At 36.5% G+C, this 17,392-nt stretch overlaps 1 protein-coding gene across 4 annotated transcripts in view; it reads left to right on the forward strand.

Annotated features, from left to right (window-relative positions):
* APC (APC regulator of WNT signaling pathway) overlaps positions 1-17,392 on the forward strand; it is a 93,741-nt gene that overhangs the window by 63,202 nt on the left and 13,147 nt on the right. For 3 of the 4 annotated variants that reach the window (XM_084225435.1, XM_084225438.1, XM_084225437.1), the window contains 8 exons: positions 4,767-4,871; positions 8,491-8,613; positions 11,059-11,437; positions 12,538-12,633; positions 13,211-13,350; positions 14,328-14,405; positions 16,374-16,490; positions 17,134-17,348. In XM_084225435.1, the coding sequence (XP_084081561.1) occupies positions 4,767-4,871; positions 8,491-8,613; positions 11,059-11,437; positions 12,538-12,633; positions 13,211-13,350; positions 14,328-14,405; positions 16,374-16,490; positions 17,134-17,348 (1,253 nt within the window). The remainder of the gene's footprint in view (positions 1-4,766; positions 4,872-8,490; positions 8,614-11,058; positions 11,438-12,537; positions 12,634-13,210; positions 13,351-14,327; positions 14,406-16,373; positions 16,491-17,133; positions 17,349-17,392) is intronic. The other variant, XM_084225436.1, reaches the window with a different exon arrangement.

Genomic DNA, 17,392 nt, shown 5'->3' on the forward strand with positions numbered 1-17,392 from the left:
ATTGCCCTTGTGTTCCCACTAGCCAGGGCTTCTGCTTGCCAGCCTACCTTCTGTCCCCTGTTATTTCTGGTGTAATGCTCTCACTGCCTGGTTGACCAGTCTCTCAACAGATACTTTTGCCCCATATAGTCAGACTGAGTGTTTATCTTTTACTCTGGTAGAAAAACAAAGACAGTATTTTGAACTTGAGCTCAGAGACTCAAACAGCATTGAGATGCAACTATAAAAAAAGGTGTCATCATAGTTTTTCACTCCTTCCGCCAAATTATTTGGCTGCCTCATGCACTAAAGGTCTGATATATTGAAATATTCGCATTATGTGTCCTATCTGGAAAATGTTTGTATATCTGGTTGCATAGTTACATGTTTTAGGACAGACTTACCAGCATACTGATGGTGGTAAAGGAGGCAGTCACTAAACACACCCTAAGTGTGTTTTAGTCATGTCCAAGTGATGACCATCTCCTACAGATAACAGCTAGACCTAATTCTGAAATTGTCTGTTGGTGCAGTCACACTGCAAAGTTCATATAACTGAAAAACACAAACATGAGACATTTTTTTATATTTTTATCCTGTGCCTGATACTGAACAAGTATATTTCTTTAAGAAGAAGTTGATACAGTAGTGGGAAAATGTTGGAAAATTCTTTTAACCTTACACAATAGTGTTTGATCCCTGTATTTGTGGTTAATGCTTAGTTTTGTACCATACAGTGCTTAGTACAAACGCCTTGCACTGAGATTAGCACAGTCTTGTGTTAACTCCCTACATCTGTGACTAATAAGTTGTGTTCCAACTAATGCTTCCTTGTTTACTTATATCAGTAATTATTATGTACTAGCTGATATGTTAGTTTTGAGAACAAGGATTGTGTGTGACAGCAAAGAATGATAAGAGAAGGACGTTATGGCATGATCACATATTTGAGATACTCTCAAAGAGAAAAGATTCATCAGAAGGTCTGAACTGTATCCAGTTAAGTCCATGGAAATAATTAGCATATATGTATGTATTCAGGAAATGTGATGAATATGTATTTGTTCCAGGAATATACACTGATCTCTTAGTCTGTTACTGAGCATGCTTCGAGGAGAATTCCCCATGCATTCAGCTCTCGTAAAAAAAGAAACATTGGCTTTCTCACCTGGTAAATTGGTTGAGGAGTTTATTTCCTGGTTTTCGGTGCCAGTAACCAAATTGAACGTGCTCCTTCTCTTATAAAGATCTGGTAACAACAATAATAAATATCGCAGCTTGTCTGCTGATACAGTAGGCCCTGTGGTGATGCCAGTCGCTGTGGAACCCAAGTGCAATTGATAAGTCTCGTGAATGATTCTAGAAAAAAAAAATTAAGTCATTCACCTGCATGTGGTGGTGTCTTCATCCACTGTAGGGTTAGACCTGTCCAGAAAGAATTTTCAGCTCTTGGGTACAATGTGAAATTATTTAAAAGGAAAAAGGAAACTTTTGGCAGTAGCAGTACAAGCCCTTCTTTCATAATATCTGTAACTTGAAAATACTTCTATTAGGCAGTGTTGCGGTAGGTAAAATGTAAAGGATTTTTTCTTCCTGAAATTATGCTCAGCAGGTTTTGTACTGTGTTAGACAGGAGCATTCTCAATCATTTTTCTCACAAGACTTTCTTTTGTCTTCGACTCAACCATAGCAAAAATATTTCTTACAGTTTCATTTGTTGCATTTTCCATTTTCTTATGTATGTCTTACTTATACATGTATTTCTATTGTGTTTAATGTGGAGCAATGGCAATTCCTAATGAATATGTGAGTGTTGGCATCTCAGGTTGACAAAGCATTAGGTAAAATTATTTGTAATTGGGTTTCTTAACAGAAATAGTCAAGGTCTACTATGCTAGCTAGAGTTTACAATTTTCTATTAATAAATACATTGAAATTAGTAATGATAATTACTAATTCAGAAGCTGACTTCAGAAGCACTTAGAAAATTGTGGCAAATGCGGTGGAAGGAGTAGCCCCATGTCCCTGCAATCAGCACATGCCGTCTCCCACAATTTTGCTGTAAGAGCAAACAAGCGAACTCTGTCAAACTGACTTTCATGGTCTGATGCCAAAATTCAGCAATGGTGGGGTCACAAAGCCAGCTTAGGCCTCCTCAAAAGTTATGCTTCAAAACAGGTTAACCCAGGGGACCTGGGTGCCATTCTCTGGCAGCTGTGCCTCATGTAGGGTTTACAGAGTCTGCTGCTGTTCACATGCTCTGGTTCTGTGCTGGTGTGGTTGGTGGCTTCTGTATTTTCTTCCACAGGTCCTGTTACAGTGTTAAAAGGCGCCATGAAGGAGGGACATACTTTCAGTGGTTATATTGCCTTTCTAACCATTAATCTGCAGTCTGTCAGATGAATATTAATTCATCTACAGTAATACTGTATCTATACAGATATTATTTACATTATCCATCTGCATGGATATGTGCTATTTTCACATATAATAAATAAATAGGTTTAATCATGTTATACATTGTCATATAATACATATTTATATAAATATTCCGTTTTCAACTTACAACCTGCTTTTTGCTGCCTGTGTTGTTATTAACTCCTTTGTGCCAGTCTGCATGAAGAGAACAGCTCACTTCAAATGACTTCAGTGGCTGAAGTGGTAGGGAGTCTTCACTGAGAACAGATTTGATGTTCAAGTCCAGCTGATAACTCATGTGACACTAATGGGTTTGCATGTTGTGAGCACGTTCCATATTTCAAATCAGATTAACCCTGCCAGTAACTGTTAAAAACTGCCTTGCAAATTAATTTGTGTGTTGAGGTGACTACATTTTGTATTGGCATATTCTTCAGTGCTTGGGGGAATGGGAAAGCATCTCATTCATAAATAGCTTGTAGAAACAAATGTATGTTAATAGAAGCAGAAAGTGTTAAAGGAGAGCAGAAACTTTTCTTGTCAGGTAATGAAATATCTCTGTGTCTTTGCTGTGGTTGCAGCAGAACTTTTAATAGATACACCCCATTTTCACCACCCAGTCCCAACCCCCAGGAGTGTTCTTGGAAGAGGAGTATTATTCCCTCTCAGGTGACCCAGTGGGTCAGAGCCCTGCTAATGAACCATTCAGATTTTCACCTCTAGGCATGTCCAGTACTGCTTCCTTCATGCTTTACAGTCATTTAGTGACTGGAAAAATCTGTCTTGATTTTGTCAAACTCATAATTACACTTTATTCAAGATTGAAGTGTGTTGTGAGACAGGAATTCAGCATTATAATGAATTTACCTCATGTACAGCAAGGCCTGGTCTTGACTGGGTGCCCCACTCTTGTACTGAGAACCAAAATTTCTTCAGTTACTGTATGAGCATCAATAGCAGTTTCATTTCATACGCAGTGACAGAGAGGGTTAAAAAATAGATTTTAGAAAGTAACACCGTGCATGCTAAAATATTTTAAGATTTGTTTTCTGGCTTAGTTATTTTCCATAAGTGAAAGTATAATGTCAAGGAATTTTTAAGCTATAGTTGTTTCCAATTTTCTCATATTACTAGTTTGTGTAATATCCTGCATTTTTTACATACCTTATTCATTTCGTTAACCTATATTTACACTTCTACACTTTTACATTTTTCCCTAAATTAATCAATTCACATGCTGATTACTGGTTTTCTGAAATTCTGCTTAATGTTAACTGAGGCTCTTCTGTCTTAGACGAACAAAACACAGTTATTTATGCCAGTGATACTGTATGAATTTAATCACTGCGAGTATCCAAAGATGTTTCAGGGTGTGTTCATTGAAGAGAGGTATTGCTAAAAGTCAGAGATAAATATCATTAAAGCAAGATGAGGCAGACTGTGCCTCATCCTAGGCTGTGCAGCTCAAGAACATTGCAGAGCCACATAGAAACTGGATGACAAATACCATATGTGGCTAAACAAATTAATTGTGTTGTCTGTTAGGTAGTAGCCTCTCAGTCTGTGAAATGAAGCTTTGAATATAATATTGCTTTCAACTCCAAACTTCAGCCATTTCCATGGATTATTCATGTCTTTCTGAAAATCTGAAATGTTTTAAACAGATTAATAGATGACATTTGACACTTAACATTTCATAACTGCTCATTTAAATGCCTATCAGCATCAGGAAGACCAATTTAGTTTTTATGTAGATGTATAAAAATCTATTTTCCTAAAGGAACTGAAACCTATCTGTACCAGCTTGCCACATCAGTTAAGTTTATTTTGACAAAATTTTAGATGGATCAGTATCTGGCTGTATAAATTTATTTTCTGTCAAAGTGGTAATTCCTGCACTGTTTGTCCTTGACATTTAGAAATATTCTTATAGTACAGATATCCTTCTGTTCAAGCAGAAATTATTCATCTTTGAACGTGAAGCTTAATTGAACAGTGCTGGCTGTGGTCCTCAGTAAAAGCAGGGATCACGTGTCCAGCAGAGCAGACAGTTGTTTGCTCCAATTCTGTTACATTTCTGATAGGGATGTGAGCACAGCTGGTGGAAAATGGTGCTGCTGTGTGTCACAGCGGATCCTTTGTCTTGCAGGGCTGTAATCCTCCGAGGAAATACTTCTCTTTCATCTCACAGTGTTTTGAAGGCGCTCAGTCTCGGCTGTTAATTTTTGAGGCTCAGGGTTATGAAATGCAAAGTGCTGCTCAGTGGCTTCCTGAGGATGCAGTATTGATGTACTGACGGCCGAGAAAGCTTTGAATGGTAAATTATACCTCATTTCTGTTTGTAATTTCATAAACTCTTGTATTAACAGAGAACACCTCAAAGCAAGCATGAGGCAGGTTCCCATGATACAGAGAGGCAGAATGAAGGTCAAGGAGCAGCAGAAATCAATGTGGCAACCAGCAGTACTGGTCAGGTAAGTAAAGTATTTTCCTTGTTTTAATATAATTAAATGTTTGAGATGTATGATGCTTACATGTTGGTATTTAACTTAGTGTGTTTTCATGCCTACTCATTTTAAAAAAATGTATGTTTGTCTTCTTTCCATCTATATCTAGGAAATTTCTTGTATTTACTGTAAGGAAGTGTTTGAAAAAAGGGAAGTATAAATATTCAGTAATGCAGGGAGCATTTTTCTTTTGTTTAAATGATTAATGAGCCTAATGGTGTGAAAGAGATGGCAAGAATGACTACAGGAAATGTATTTCATTGTAGGTGAATGGTAATACAAGAAGTGTTAGTAAATTATGGAAAATTGTTGAAATTTTCATTTTAGAAACTACCACTAAGATATTGGTGATTTTTAAAAAAAAGAAGAAAAGCAAATGACAGGTTTATTATTAATGTTTCTTTAATACTGTATTATCTAAAGCTTTGAAACTGAAGTATCAATGAGGTAATCTCCTGAAAGTTGGCTGAAGGGTTATTTAAATGCTTCTAAATAATCTTCCATTGCTATTCCTCCTTTTATTACTGAAATACATTAGTGGAATTTTTTGAGGTATAAATGAAATTCTTTACTTATCCTTTAAAATCAATATTTATTACTACTCTCTCTGGCTAAAAATACTTTCATTTGTTTACTATGATTATTTTCTTTCATGATTTCCAACTGTAACTTAGACATTCTGACTCGTAATTTGGGTTTTTAAAACTTCACACTACAGATTTAATAGCTGAATTAATATACAGGATATTTTTGTTACTCCAGGGAAGTAAAATTATTTAAATATTTCCGAAAGTGTCTTGTAGAAGATTTATCAGAAGAATTTTGGTTTGGCTTGAATATATCACTTGATTAAACATTAAGCACAGCCCATAATTTTCCTTTTGAAATACATTTGATCACTATTTGGAATTAAATTCTATCATCCATATCTTATTGTGGTTCTGACTCTTAATTCTTATGACAGCTTTATTGTTTGGGAAGAAAATAGTTCACTGCTGCTTTTGGGCTGAAAGCATAATGTATTTAAATAATTGATGCATTGTTGCTCTATCATCCATCTTCAGAGAATGAATTAGGAGTTTTTTCTGGACAATGTATTTTACAGAGAAGGAAGGAAGAAGGGATTGTCATGTCTTTGCAGACTTATGCAAATGGAAGATCCGTTCATAATTCAGTTGAGGCCTTAATGTTGAGGATTTGTGCAATTTTGACCTTTGCCTTGTAAAAATGTATAAAACATGGCTATTCCTTCCTCCTTGTGGGGGACAGAGCCAGGGCACTGTATCTGGTTTTAAACAGCCATCTGGGGATTATTTGCTTTCAGTGCAACTCCAGACGGAGAAGGTTTAATGGATTGGACATAACGTTTATTTCTGATAAACCAGCTCAGTACACTTAGAGCAATCACCATTCAGTGGAGTGAAAAAAAAGTTTTCACCAATTTATTTTGTTCTAATTGGTTTTGTAGTCAGTGTTAATTGAATCCAGGATTTTTCACTTTTCAAGTGTGTCCTTTTCAGCACCATCTTTCAGCTGTCTTTTCTTTTCCATTGCACTCACTACTTTCCCGCTGAAGTAGTTATTTGTTTATAGCTTCATTTTGTGAGTTCTGTAAAGGAGTTTGTTGAGATTGTCCATCTTGTTAAGAAAATATGTCACAAAACAGGGAAAATTACTCAGCTGGCATGGTAAATAGCAAGGTAAAACAATGAGTGAAAGATACTGAAGTATAAAAGCTGGAAACAAGATGAAGTAGACAGGAAAAGATTTTGAAGGAGAAGGTCCTACACAGGAGGGGTCTACATAACATTTTGTTGTCATTTCCCATTTTCTTGCGTAAATGACTGCTCACCTGACATTAGTTCCTTGGCATTACTCTTTACAAGCCAGTTAGAAATGTAGTTACACTTCAGCTGAGCATCCTGGTAGCAGGCAGCAGAGCCATGTGATGGCCCTGAGGGAACTGGCTACCTGAACTGAGGTTGCTATTTCTGTCTATGCCATGGTGAATTTTAATAGATAGTGCCCCAGACTTATGTCATTTTTTACCTTTTTGGATGAAATAATCACACTGAGCTTAATAATGGATAATTTTGATACGTACATTATGTTGAACCTATAGTCTTCTGAAGGTAGTTCGAGGAAATATGAAGGGACTGCAGGGTGTAAAATTCTGGGAATTCATTTCCATATACATCACATATACTATATGGGAATACTTCCCATGTACTTCACTATAGCACTGAACATTATTTAAGTGAATTATGGAGAAAATGTAGTGTGATTTTTTTTTCCTAAGCTTTTAGATTCTGATTTTTTCCCTGTAGTAAACAGAGAAATTACGGGTTTGTTTACATAGGAAATATAGATTGGAATAAATGGTGTTAATATAAATAATTCCAGTTTTACTCTTGTAGCATAAAATACTTCTGGAACATGTATCACATTTTCTGGATTCAAATGTGGAAATGAAATTAGTATAATAATGTTAATGTGTTTAAATATTCCAGTATAACTAGATTCTTTTCTGTCTATACAAACACTTCATTAAGTTATTCCTATCATGTACTTACAAGTCTCTCTCAGCTTCATGTTTAAGATGTTGAACTGTATGAACTGCAAAATTCCTCTTTCTTTATGGAGCACATAGAAGAAATAGACATTATTTCAAAGTGTCTTCCGTGGAATTTTCTTCAGTGTGTTACCAAATTTTACTGAGAAAAAATAATTATATTTATTGATCCCCATAATTTGAAAATGTTTTGCAAATTAGGCTGATATTTCCATTAACTCATTTTAGCTTTTTTAGAGGATCAAATTAAAACTGATGGCTACCTCAGGAAAATAGTTATTGATACTCAAAGTGTTCTTTAAACAAATATATTTTTAATTTCCCAGAGCAGATGGGAAGGGAGTGATAAGTAAGAGTAAGAGAAACATCACAGATGGAAAACAACAGCAAATAAAGAAGAATATGAGTGAATAAAAAGTGGCAGAAAAAGGAAAAATGTAAATACATTAAATTAATTAAAATAAGACAAAGATGCTAATAATTGAGTCTTGCTAATACAGGTAGGAGCATACCTAGATTCTAGGAAAACTACATCAAGTATTGTCAGCATTATTCTATAGTTTTCACTAAACCACTTATGATTTGCTTTTGAAATAGACAAATTCAAGCAGAGTTATTCATTGCCCAGATCAGTCTCTTGTTACTGGTGGGTTCTTGGATACCTACTCCAGTGCACTACAAAATCTGACATAAAAGTGGAGTCTGTTTTTTTCACTCCATCGAAATTATTATTCAGTGTGTTCCAAAATCCATTTCTTCGTGGTGAAAACAGTAATTAAATCCATTCAGTTGAAAATACAGTACTATTGAGACTGAATCTCAGGAAAAAGGGTTAATAAAACCAGGTTTAACAGCGACCTCTGTGTTGTGTCAGGGCAGAGAGTACCTAAGAGAAGCAGGTTGGCAGTTCATTGCTGTCAGCACAACTGCATCATCCAATGCTGAAACTGACTTAGCCAATGTTGTTCTGTCTCTCAGACTTTGTTTTATATGAGTTGTTGTTTAAATCTGTAGGGTTCTGCTGCTCGAGTGGACCATGAGACAGCCAGTGTTATGAGCTCTAGTAGTAACTATTCTGTTCCTCGCAGACTGACAAGTCATCTGGGTACCAAGGTAACCGAAGATTACAAACCACAGGTCGCTAATGCTACATTTTTACTAATACAATAACCTCATTGTTTCTGCCAGTAATACTAATATTATCTGAACAGTCTTGCCCATACATAGTAATTTTTATTAAGTTAAAATTTTAATATATTTTTTCAATTTTGAAAATATGTGTATAGAAATCTTTTTTTTTAAACTTGTTGATGATGAGTTAAGAGTTGTTACAGTAAGGAAGAAGCAATTCCTAGAAGCTACTGGGATATCAAAAAACCTTGTGATGTTGCTTTATAATCCATGATGAAAATTAACCTTTTGAAGAGCATTTCTTCAAATACTTTTGCAGAGTCCAAATCCACAAAACAGACACGGTTGCCAAGAAATTAAGCAGACCAAAAAAATCTATTTAAGCTCTTCACAGCATTAGCAGATAGAAGACTGCACTAAAAAATACCTATGCAGCATGAAAAGAGAGGGGAAGAAAAAGGCAAATTCATGAGCCACTGGATCTCATACTGCCTCTGGAATCAGCAACAGTGTGGATACTGTGGGTGCTGTGCTGAGAATAGTCCTCTGGGAAGGTGGACCTATTAATTTTGCATAGTGTTAAGGATTTTGGGCCTTAAAACAGTGTTACAGTGTTGTCATTTCAGTCCCACGCTGTATGCACATCCTAAGTGGAGGTGATATCAGCTGTCTGTCTGCCAGTTTTCACTGCAAACTATAGAACTCCACAAAGTTACAAACAGTGGGAAAGCCCTGAAGGCAGGAACAGGAGTGAGTGTGGAAAGATACAGACAAAGACACAGGTTTAACTACTCTGGGGTAGGAAATTATTAATATTAATGCCTTAAAAAGGAAAATGGTAGATATTCTAAATGGAGGAGTACATTTACAGGTGCAAAAAGAGATGAGTCTGTGGGCAGTCTGTGTAAACAAGAGAAACAAATAGATTTTTTTTTTGTTTGTTTTTCCTATAATACATGAGCTGCAACGTGGAGGCCTGATTTGGTGGCTTCTTCAGCTTTGTTCTCTGTCAAAAACTTAACCTTCCAAATCCAAGTAACGCTGGGTTATAGCTGCCAGTTGAAACATCTGCAAAGAGATACACATAATGCAAATTAAATTCACTCTCCTTTAAGAATCAAAGGCTTTGTTTAAATGCTACATTGGGGGTTTCCCCAAGACAAGATCTCCAAATTGAGATGCTAGATTGTCATAGAAGTGGCTCCCATTTCAATGGGTTTTGCCACATGACCATACAGTTTCACAAGCTCTAAGATTTGTATTGCGTCAGCAACTCTGTAGGGTTTAGAGAAGTCCATGTTACCAGACTTGCTGTTTAGTCTGCCTGCTGCTGTTCATTTTTTTTGAATGTGTATTAATCTTCAGGCATATTGGAATTGTCAATGAAGACACCAAATGAAATCATTCATGATAGGGTAACCAGAGTAATTATCAAAATTTGTCTAACAGTTCAAAGTCTCATTTCTTCCTTAATTACTCTATTCTAGAGAAACACACATGCTGCTACTTTATAATTCCCTTTGATAGTTTCTTTATGTTGTGCTTTGAGTTTGAATGTTCCTGTTTATCTTGGCTTTATGAGTTTGGAGTTTTTAGCTAGTATAGTATCTAAGATCATCCTCTACATCCTGTTACTCTGCTAAAAGTTGACTAGAAGAATCAAATGCATTTCTTAATTGAAAGCAGTTACTGAAGAGTGGGAGTACAAACAAATAATGCCTTGACCACAATATTACACAAAAGCCAAGGGAATAACTCAAAAATCACTATTTTTAATTTTAAAAAGTGGGTTACTACAAGTTAAATGGGTAATGCTGGGTTTTCATGGCATGAGTTAATTTGACAAATGCTCAGTATTTTGTACATTCTAAATAAGCATTTGTTTGCTTTACTGTTTTTTTTCCCTATAAACTTGAAAAAGTATTAATTTAACTCTTTAGTTTTGCATTTGCTGAAAATAATCTGGTCCATATAAAAGTCATTGATCATAACAAAAAAATTATCAATTTTTAAGATTAACAAAAAATATAATTTGAGGTATTTTAAAGGAAAACTTTAGACTACAAATAAAGTGTAATTAATTCACACAGAGCATACCTTTTTAAAGAAAGATTTCATTTTCAAGGTATTTTGGTTTCTCAAAATGAAACACTTTCATTATATGTTTGTTTAATCTTTTTGTATTATGGAAATATGGAAGTCTTTGCTATTGGTTTTGTAGATTAATACAGTTACACACAGCTACCTACTTCCAGCCATTTAACCACTAAGTGGAATTTATTAAGATTATGAATGCTGAAGTAGTAATAATGTTTAATTACATTTAAATAGCACCATTTTTTTCACCATTAAATAAGGGAGTTTTTGCTCATATGTACCATTCAAATTGCGTTTCAATTTGATGTGTGTTTTTAAAACGTAACTGTATTTTTAAAATCATTTGACCTGCAGGTGGAAATGGTGTATTCATTGTTATCAATGCTTGGTACTCATGATAAAGATGACATGTCAAGAACATTGCTAGCAATGTCTAGCTCCCAGGACAGCTGCATAGCCATGCGTCAGTCTGGATGTCTTCCTCTCCTCATCCAGCTTTTACATGGCAACGATAAGGACTCTGTGTTGTTAGGAAACTCCCGTGGTAGTAAAGAGGCCCGTGCCAGAGCCAGCGCAGCGCTGCACAACATCATTCACTCCCAGCCCGATGATAAGCGAGGCAGACGGGAAATCCGTGTGCTCCATCTCTTGGAGCAGATCCGTGCTTACTGTGAAACGTGTTGGGAATGGCAGGAGGCACATGAACAAGGCATGGACCAAGACAAAAACCCAAGTAGGTTCTGCAAGCCATATAAAAATATTTTGAGGATATATTGAAAGAGTGAATTTACAGAAATTACAGCTTTAATCTGACTTCTTGTTGAATGTATGCAAGTTTTCTTATATGCATATATATGTGTGCGTGGTTTCTTCTTTATTTAAGTTCAGCTACTCTTGGGAAATAGTCTGTGTCACAGATATGATACCCTATTTACAAGCTTTTTATTTATATCTTGGACTTCGGTGTGCTTTCCAGATAGTAATTCTAGTGGTTTATATTTGTAATACTGAATATATACTCATTCTGTTTTACATTTTTATGGATAAACAATCCCAAATTGCTCCTCATGCAGATGTTTAGAAGATAGCACTTTCCATTTGGGAGAGGGGCAGAGAGAACCAATTATGTAATCTCCATCCATCAAAATGAACTGCTGTTTATAATGTTATATGTGAGAAGTGTAAATTAATAGGATTTTTCTCAGGGAACAGTTAGAAAAAAAGATTTAAGGTTAGAGTTACCTTTGAGCTCCTCTGAATTGAGGGCATCCCATGAGTGTAGCCTGTAGGTGTCCATGGCAGGTGTGTGACTGAAATCAGGGCTGCCTTTTGCCTGCTGCAGTTCAGCAGAAGTGGCCTCTGCACAAGCTGTATCAGTACCATTTCTGCATTATCCAGAACCTAGCTCACAAAAGTATGAACTTAAAAACTTGTATGTTATGAAGCAGAAGGTTTAATTAACCATTCATAAGGATATAGCACCCAAGGAAACAGAATATTATATATTGCCACCAGAATATTTGACTATATTGATTGGTTTCATAAATATTATTAATTTCTAAGAGTAACAAGGTAATATTTTTTGCACTGCAAGTCGTGTTTCTAGCTCAGCACATGCATTCAGAATTCTCCCTAATTTGTTTTCAAGCATCAAATATATTTACTTTGTTTAGTAATAGTCTTAACTAATTGTGTGTTCATGGATTACTGAGAAGATATAGACCTGACCAAAACTGCAGCTGGTTTATTTTTAAGATTAGATTTGCTCTGGAGAACTTATGATCTAGACAAAATCACCTGGAAGGTACTAATTGTTACCTGTTTCTGGATCAGTGCCTGCTCCAGTGGATCATCAGATTTGTCCTGCAGTGTGTGTTTTGATGAAACTTTCATTCGATGAAGAACACAGACATGCAATGAATGAGCTTGGTAAGATCAGACTTGAGAAGCTTGCTAGAAGCCATGGCACTCCTTGTGCATGTCACTGCATATATGGCTTTTTTTTACTAACAGTTTAAGCTCTATTAACAACAATTCATTTGTGTCAGTTGTTGCCCCCTAAGTGCTGAAATGAAAGCAGTTGAAATTAACTACACCATTTCCCAGTGGATAAATTATTATGTCAGTTACTGTTTTTTCTGGCATGAATTGTGAATTTCTGAAGAGTAATATTATTGTTGAAATATTTGCAATTTCGCAAGTACTGGACTTAATTTAAAATTGAGACTACTTTCTGGGATGGGTGTTTTTTTGATGGGTGTTTTAGTGGGGTTTTTTCATCCTGCATTTGTTCTTATTTGACAGCCTGAATTTTTTTAGTCTGTGCTCAGTAAATTCCATGCATGCAATTTTAGCAATTCTTATGTCTTTCTGAGCATTGTGGTTTTCAGACGTTTGAGGTTTCTTCTGTACATAAAAATGCAATTTGTTCCTTGCTACATATGTCCTCTCTGCACAACATTAGAGTACAGCTATGACTTTTTTTCTTACCTGAATCTTTTTAAAGGAGGTTTGCAGGCCATTGCTGAACTGCTGCAAGTGGATTGTGAAATGTATGGACTCACAAATGATCACTATAGTGTTACCCTAAGGAGGTATGCTGGCATGGCTCTGACAAACCTGACTTTTGGAGATGTGGCAAACAAGGTGAGAGCAGAACTGTAAACTTGAAGTAATTTCAGCTCATAAGTGGTTAAAATCTTCAGGATAGGATATTGAGTTTAAACGCAAGGCAGTTGAGTTTATATACCTCTCTCATTCCATCCTGTTGCTGACAGAAAGCACAACAAACAGCATGTTGCATCATACAATTATGGTATTGGCTCTCAAATCACTTTTGTCACTGCAAGCAAGGATTTTATCTATTGACCTGCTTTTTAAATGAGAACTAGGTTAGTACAGCACACAGTAATTTTATAGTAACTGATTCTTTCTGAGAATTTTGAATTAAAATTTGTAATTGGGTCGTTTTCTGTAGTTTTCAGTTATTTAACAGTACTATTACTGTCTAATTAAATTTTTCCAACCTCTTCAGTATAGAGCTTGCTTTTAAATATATGGAGTATATCTGGATCAAACTGGGCACTACTTCGATCATTATAAGGGAAACTTGGTTCCACTATTTGCTGACAAGGACATTTCTTTTAAACGCTAGAAACTTCCAATAGATTTGCCAGCCTGTGGATCTTAAAATAACTCAATAATCAAGACTTACCCTTCTGTTCTAGAGGGAGGACATTTCAGCAGTAAATGGAAATAACAGACTTCAGAGAAGTCGGGATTTGTTCTCTCACTAGGCAGTAGGTAGCAACTGGCTCACAGGGGTTTTTATCTGGTGCAAAGGAAAGAAGGCTTCCAAGGTAGTAAAGATCCAGATCATGTCCTAGAAGTGCTGTAAAAAATACAAAATTTTAGCAAAATTTTGCCACTTATGTATTTAAACTGATAGCTATGCTGAAATTTTTAGTAGTTGTAAACCAAGTATTTATTGTTGACAACATATTTACTAAGTTTTTATTGAACTTAGATATGATTTGCTTAAAATATCAAAACATTGTGCAGAAGCAGCCATCTAACCTGCAGTTTAACACTGCTCACTTACTTTTTCTCCCAATTCCTAACAGGCTACGTTATGTTCCATGAAGGGCTGCATGAGAGCTCTTGTAGCCCAGCTGAAATCTGAAAGCGAAGACTTACAGCAGGTAATGCTCTTTTGAGATAAAATACTTCTTTTGTTGTCTTATCTGCCTTAACTTTGATGAAAATTTTTTTCATATTTATTTCATTAATTAGGAAGTACATTCTTTTTGTAAAACATTCTTATCCTTGGGATCATGTTCTGGGATTTTTTTTTTTGTGGTTTGGTTTCTTTTTAAATCATAATGCAAGGGCTGCAAATCTTTTTTTATGACCCTGATGTGTTACTCTCTGTTCTAATGGGTCCTGCTGTGTAAGGAAAACTGCCTGAAATAAAGCCTTCAGGAAGTGCTTAGGGTAATCCTCAGAGCTGAGAGAGCAGAACTGTTGGAACTTGTGTAAAATTATTAAATGTTAAATTATAATCAACTTTAACTAATGCTTATTGCATACAAAGTGGAACAGGTTTTTAAAATAAAACCCCCTTTTTCCTTGCAGTCTTAGTGAATCATCAGACAAAAGAGCAATTTTAAATAAAATTGACCTTATCTCTTAAAATGCTGTTAACAAAATATTCTCTCCTTAACAGGAGGAGCTCACTAGTTAAAATTGAGAAAAATATTAGAATTACAATAGAGATTATTGGATAAACTCTGTGATGTGGTATTAGGACAGATATTAAGTATTCTTGAAGAGAGGGTCACAGCCCCATGGGCCCTCTGACCTCTGGGATGTCTCCAGCCACTGGCACCTAGACACCACACACGCACACACACACACACACACACAGAGCAGGAAGTCCTCTACTCAGGACAAGGTCTAAATGGGATTTAGTAAGAATATGGGACTGAGTGTGCTCAAAAGGCATGTCCACACAACTGTATCAGCCAATCAGCTGTTCAGATGTCACTGTGCCTTTCTGTCCCCTGTGCTTTGCTGTGCTGAAAGATCACCTCAGTCCATCTGTTTTCCTGCATTTGAAACCTTTGGGTCCTGCCATCCCACAATAAGTGTTCTACAGTTCCAGAATGCTCTTCCCCTGGATCCCACAGTGTCCCACATGCCCAGTCCAAAATGGGCAGACAGCTGCTCCCTTTGACTTCCCTGAGTGTCACAGCCATGCCATGGGGTGGTGGGTTCCCTGGGAGAGTTCTGGGAAGAGCCTGGAGAGGGAACAGTTCCCACCTGGCTTTGGGCTCCTGTGTTGCTCTGGCTGTGTTGAGGTGGGCTCTGAGGGGCTGGCAGCTCCTTGGCAGCAGCCAGGGCTGGGTGTTCCCGGGCCCTTCCATGTGCCACTGGCTCCCTGTGCTCCACTGGGGGGGTGAGCAAGGGAGCATTCACCACATAACCTGAAAAGTGTATGCACTTCTCTGACAGTGAGAACACCCATAAGCAAAAGTTTTCTATCAAATTGATTTCATGAGGGATACACATGCTTACAGCTGCTCATGAATGGATGGAGTTTAATGTGTAATGACTGCCCACTACAGTGACAACCTGTCTCAGTCTAACTGCTGTGAAGTACCAGGACATCTTCTGGAAATAACTATTCTGCTTGTAAAAGGCATAGTGTATTTTTAAAATGCTTTGAAGAGTTCTATAAACATCAAAATAAACATACCATATGAGAGACAGGAAAGCGATATTGTTTTATTTTCTAAGTGGAAAAATTGAGAAAAACATAATATAAATCTCTTCTCTGAGATGATATAACTAAAACAGACATAAGAATAGAGAAGAAAATCTATCTACAAATTTTCTACTAGTGTGGGAAACAGGCAACCTGATTTCCAATCTCTGTTTTAAGTACCAACACACAAAAGCCAGTACCTTTGATCAAACTTGATGCTGAACCATTAGACCAGTCTAGCAGACAATACAACAAAAAGCGGGTGTTAGCAAATTTTTGTTCAGTAACTGAACATAACCACTGTTAATTAACATAGTATTTGATAAGTCCAGGAGGAAAGTCTGATAACCTGCTAAAAATGTACCTATCTTGAAATATGTTATTTTTCTTTCTCATTTTGCAGGTCATTGCAAGCGTATTGAGGAACTTGTCCTGGCGAGCAGATGTAAACAGTAAAAAGACTCTAAGAGAAGTTGGAAGTGTGAAAGCATTGATGGAATGTGCTTTAGAAGTTAAGAAGGTATCTTCTAGAAGTGATTAAATTGAATTTTTTAAAAATTGCATTTATTTTACACAAAACACTAATATGACCATTGACCATTTTTGATAACAACAGTTGCTGAAACAGTTGATGTGGCTCAGGTAATTTGCCTGGAAGAGGAGTTTGATTTAACATAGCAGCAGATCACAATGGAGCAATGGAACCTCAAAACTAGTATTGATCTGATTTTATTTATGAGGGGTGCCTGCTTTTGCTTTTCAGTTTCATGAGCTGTGCTGGTAAAATAGTCTTTTTTATAAATTTGTCATTTAATAAAAGCTCTTTTCAGTTAGTTAGTAGGTATCTACAACTTCTTTGGTGTGTAGATGAGAGTATATTCCATCCCAGAGACTGCTGCCAACTGGTCTTCAAGCCCTTTCTATCATTGTGGCAGCAAACAAGTATTGAGGCACATATACCTCTGGGGCAGACAGTACCAAATCCATGGCTGAAGGAAGGAGCAAACTGAACAAAATACATGTGCACTGCTGCCCGCACCCACCTTACCATCCCAGAAAGCAGAATTGGAATGTACACAGCTCCTTGAAGCTAACTTAATGTGTTTCTGAGAGCTTAAGGTCAATAGCTGAAAACTTCTCCTGTCATGTTGCTGTTTTCCTAGGAATCCACCCTGAAAAGCGTTCTGAGTGCCTTATGGAATTTGTCAGCTCACTGCACTGGGAACAAAGCTGACATATGTGCTGTTGATGGTGCTCTTGCATTTCTGGTCGGCACACTGACATACCGGAGCCAAACAAACACTTTAGCCATCATAGAAAGTGGAGGAGGAATACTAAGAAATGTTTCTAGCCTAATTGCTACTAATGAGGACCATAGGTGGGTACACTTCTGACAATTTTTAGTGGTTCCACATGTATATT

This window comes from Fringilla coelebs, assembly GCF_963513975.1.
Source record: "Fringilla coelebs genome assembly, chromosome: Z".
Taxonomy (NCBI): Eukaryota; Metazoa; Chordata; class Aves; order Passeriformes; family Fringillidae; genus Fringilla; species Fringilla coelebs.